Raw genomic sequence first — 2,167 nt, 5'->3', positions numbered from 1 at the left:
GTCTACATTTTCCACCTTCACTGTGCCAAGTAGACACCCATTGTAAAAACACCAGTTATTAACTTCCATTCCAGTTTTAAAAAAATCTTTCACGCTTAACTAAATACTGGTGCACGTTTCAGGAGCGAACTTATCCACATATCTTGTTCAAGAGCAAGATGTATCTTTCTGTGTAGTCTAGAATATCTGGGCTCAATTTGTTACAAGACGAAAGACGATGTTGATTGATATCAATAAGGTGCTAGGAATTGCAGCTAAGTCGTTTAGGTATAGGCCTAGTGACCGTCAAGTCTACGTTTATCATCCCATTAGAGTTAGTATTTCTTGATTGACCCAGTCCACCCAAATGTTGACACATATCTCATTTCCGTAAGAACAACATATATATTGCATAACTAAGGAGTATTTCATTAACTTGATGTGCGAGCTCGAATTCACCGATGGAAAATCAATTCAGAGTATCTTCGAAATAAAAAAGTTTCTCAGAGAACAAATCAATTATGTATTCTAAAGTCAGCTATACTACACGGAAAGTGTTAAACTTTAATATTTGGGAATGGAAGATAGTGTAATGTTTAGCCGGTGAACTTATATTAAATGCAGGAAATATATCCAGAGACGTAATGTATAAATAAGCACCATATATAGCATTAATATATAATTAAGTACTTATTCCATAAACGACGGTTTGACAATAAAATTATCCCACGTTTTATTTTTTTAATTGGAATTCATAAGAAATAATTCTTCGGCAATATATATTTTGTTGAGACTAATATATACAAATTACCTTTAAAGAGAGCAACAGATGATAATTACATTATGCAGAAGGCTACAATATTTTAAAGTGTCAAATCATTTGTTCTCCCCCAAATCTTTCGGTATTTTGAAAGACTACACATTTTAATGTATAAATTATATAACAGAAAGTAAGCTAAAATAACAAAATATCGATTTTTTTTCTTGCACTAAAAAATACGAAACTTGGGATCATTGAAGAAGGTCGAGAAAATAAAGTGAGTGGTAGGGAGAGAAACAACAGGATTGTGCAACTAAATAGTAATATATCATAAAAAATAAATTTATTTGAATTAACGATGGTAATATCACCGAGCGAAACACAAAATTATCGAGAGCTAACAAGAAGCATGTAACCTAAAAGTTGCTATTTTTACAATGAACTGGAGAAGCCCGTTTACATTTTACCTTATAGAAAAAGTTTATAGGTCAGAACACTACATTTACATATAGTAATAAACTACAGTAATTATATAGGCGTTAGCATGAAAAACAAAAGGTAATACTAAAATAATTCTAGTATTTAACACGAAGCCAATAATATTAATCAATTTACAGAACGTGAATGATATACTGAAGGATGTTTTAGAGAGTGAATACCAAGTTAATATAAGAACAGGGTCGAATTACACCGGGTCATATCCAAGGTGAGACGGTCATAGAAATCAAACCCAAGAAAACCAACGGGTTTCGTTTACAATTCTTTTACCTTTGCATTTTTTATGGAGATCTTCAAAAGTTCCAGGATTGTCAGGAAAATTTGTTAGGGGAATTTCTGATGGGGGACCTCCAGAAAGCCCAGAAGTTTGTGCCGGTTCTTTAGGTGGTGCAGGTGGCGGTGGTGTTAATAACGGTGGTACCGCCGTTGATGGAGGTTGTGATGCTGCATTTACATTACCCATAGTGTCCTAAATATGTTGAAAACTGCTATTAAAATTTATATACAGTTATATTATTGAACAGCCCCTAAATCTTCTCCAGCCCCGCTTCACGTGGAGCAGAGGAGTGTAGCCATGTGTTCGTACATGCGCAGTAATTAACTTCCGCTTAAATACTGTAAAGTTCTATTAATCAGCAGGAGCTAACCCAGTTGCGTGCAACAAGCTCTGATTTAACGGAAGACAAATGTATTGCACACAATAATATAAAACTAATCTAATTGTTTCCGACTAAGTCATTTGATTGTCATCAGCTCATACGAATTGTAAACAACGAGTAAACTTCACTTAAAATGTATTTCGACAAAAAGGTGTTATTTAACCCAGGCAATCCTGATCAGGTACAATGTGTATAGGACAATATGTAGGGTGTTTTTCGTTATTGTTTATCCCCAGGCAGCACTGTGATCACAAGCGTTATAACATTAACC

The 2,167-nt window shown here is 34.2% G+C and overlaps 1 protein-coding gene across 1 annotated transcript in view; it reads right to left on the bottom strand.

Annotated features, from left to right (window-relative positions):
* The window catches only part of LOC106867879 (mitochondrial import receptor subunit TOM40 homolog), a 14,752-nt gene extending 12,909 nt beyond the window's left edge, over window positions 1-1,843 (bottom strand). Inside the window, exon 1 of the mRNA XM_014912940.2 lies at window positions 1,508-1,843. Coding sequence (XP_014768426.1) covers window positions 1,508-1,700 — 193 coding nt within the window. The 5' untranslated portion in view covers window positions 1,701-1,843. The remainder of the gene's footprint in view (window positions 1-1,507) is intronic.
* Between the last annotated feature and the right edge of the window lie 324 nt (window positions 1,844-2,167).

The sequence above is a fragment of the Octopus bimaculoides genome, chromosome 5 (genome assembly GCF_001194135.2).
Source record: "Octopus bimaculoides isolate UCB-OBI-ISO-001 chromosome 5, ASM119413v2, whole genome shotgun sequence".
NCBI lineage: Eukaryota > Metazoa > Mollusca > Cephalopoda > Octopoda > Octopodidae > Octopus > Octopus bimaculoides.
This window is presented reverse-complemented; position numbering and strand designations above follow the sequence as displayed.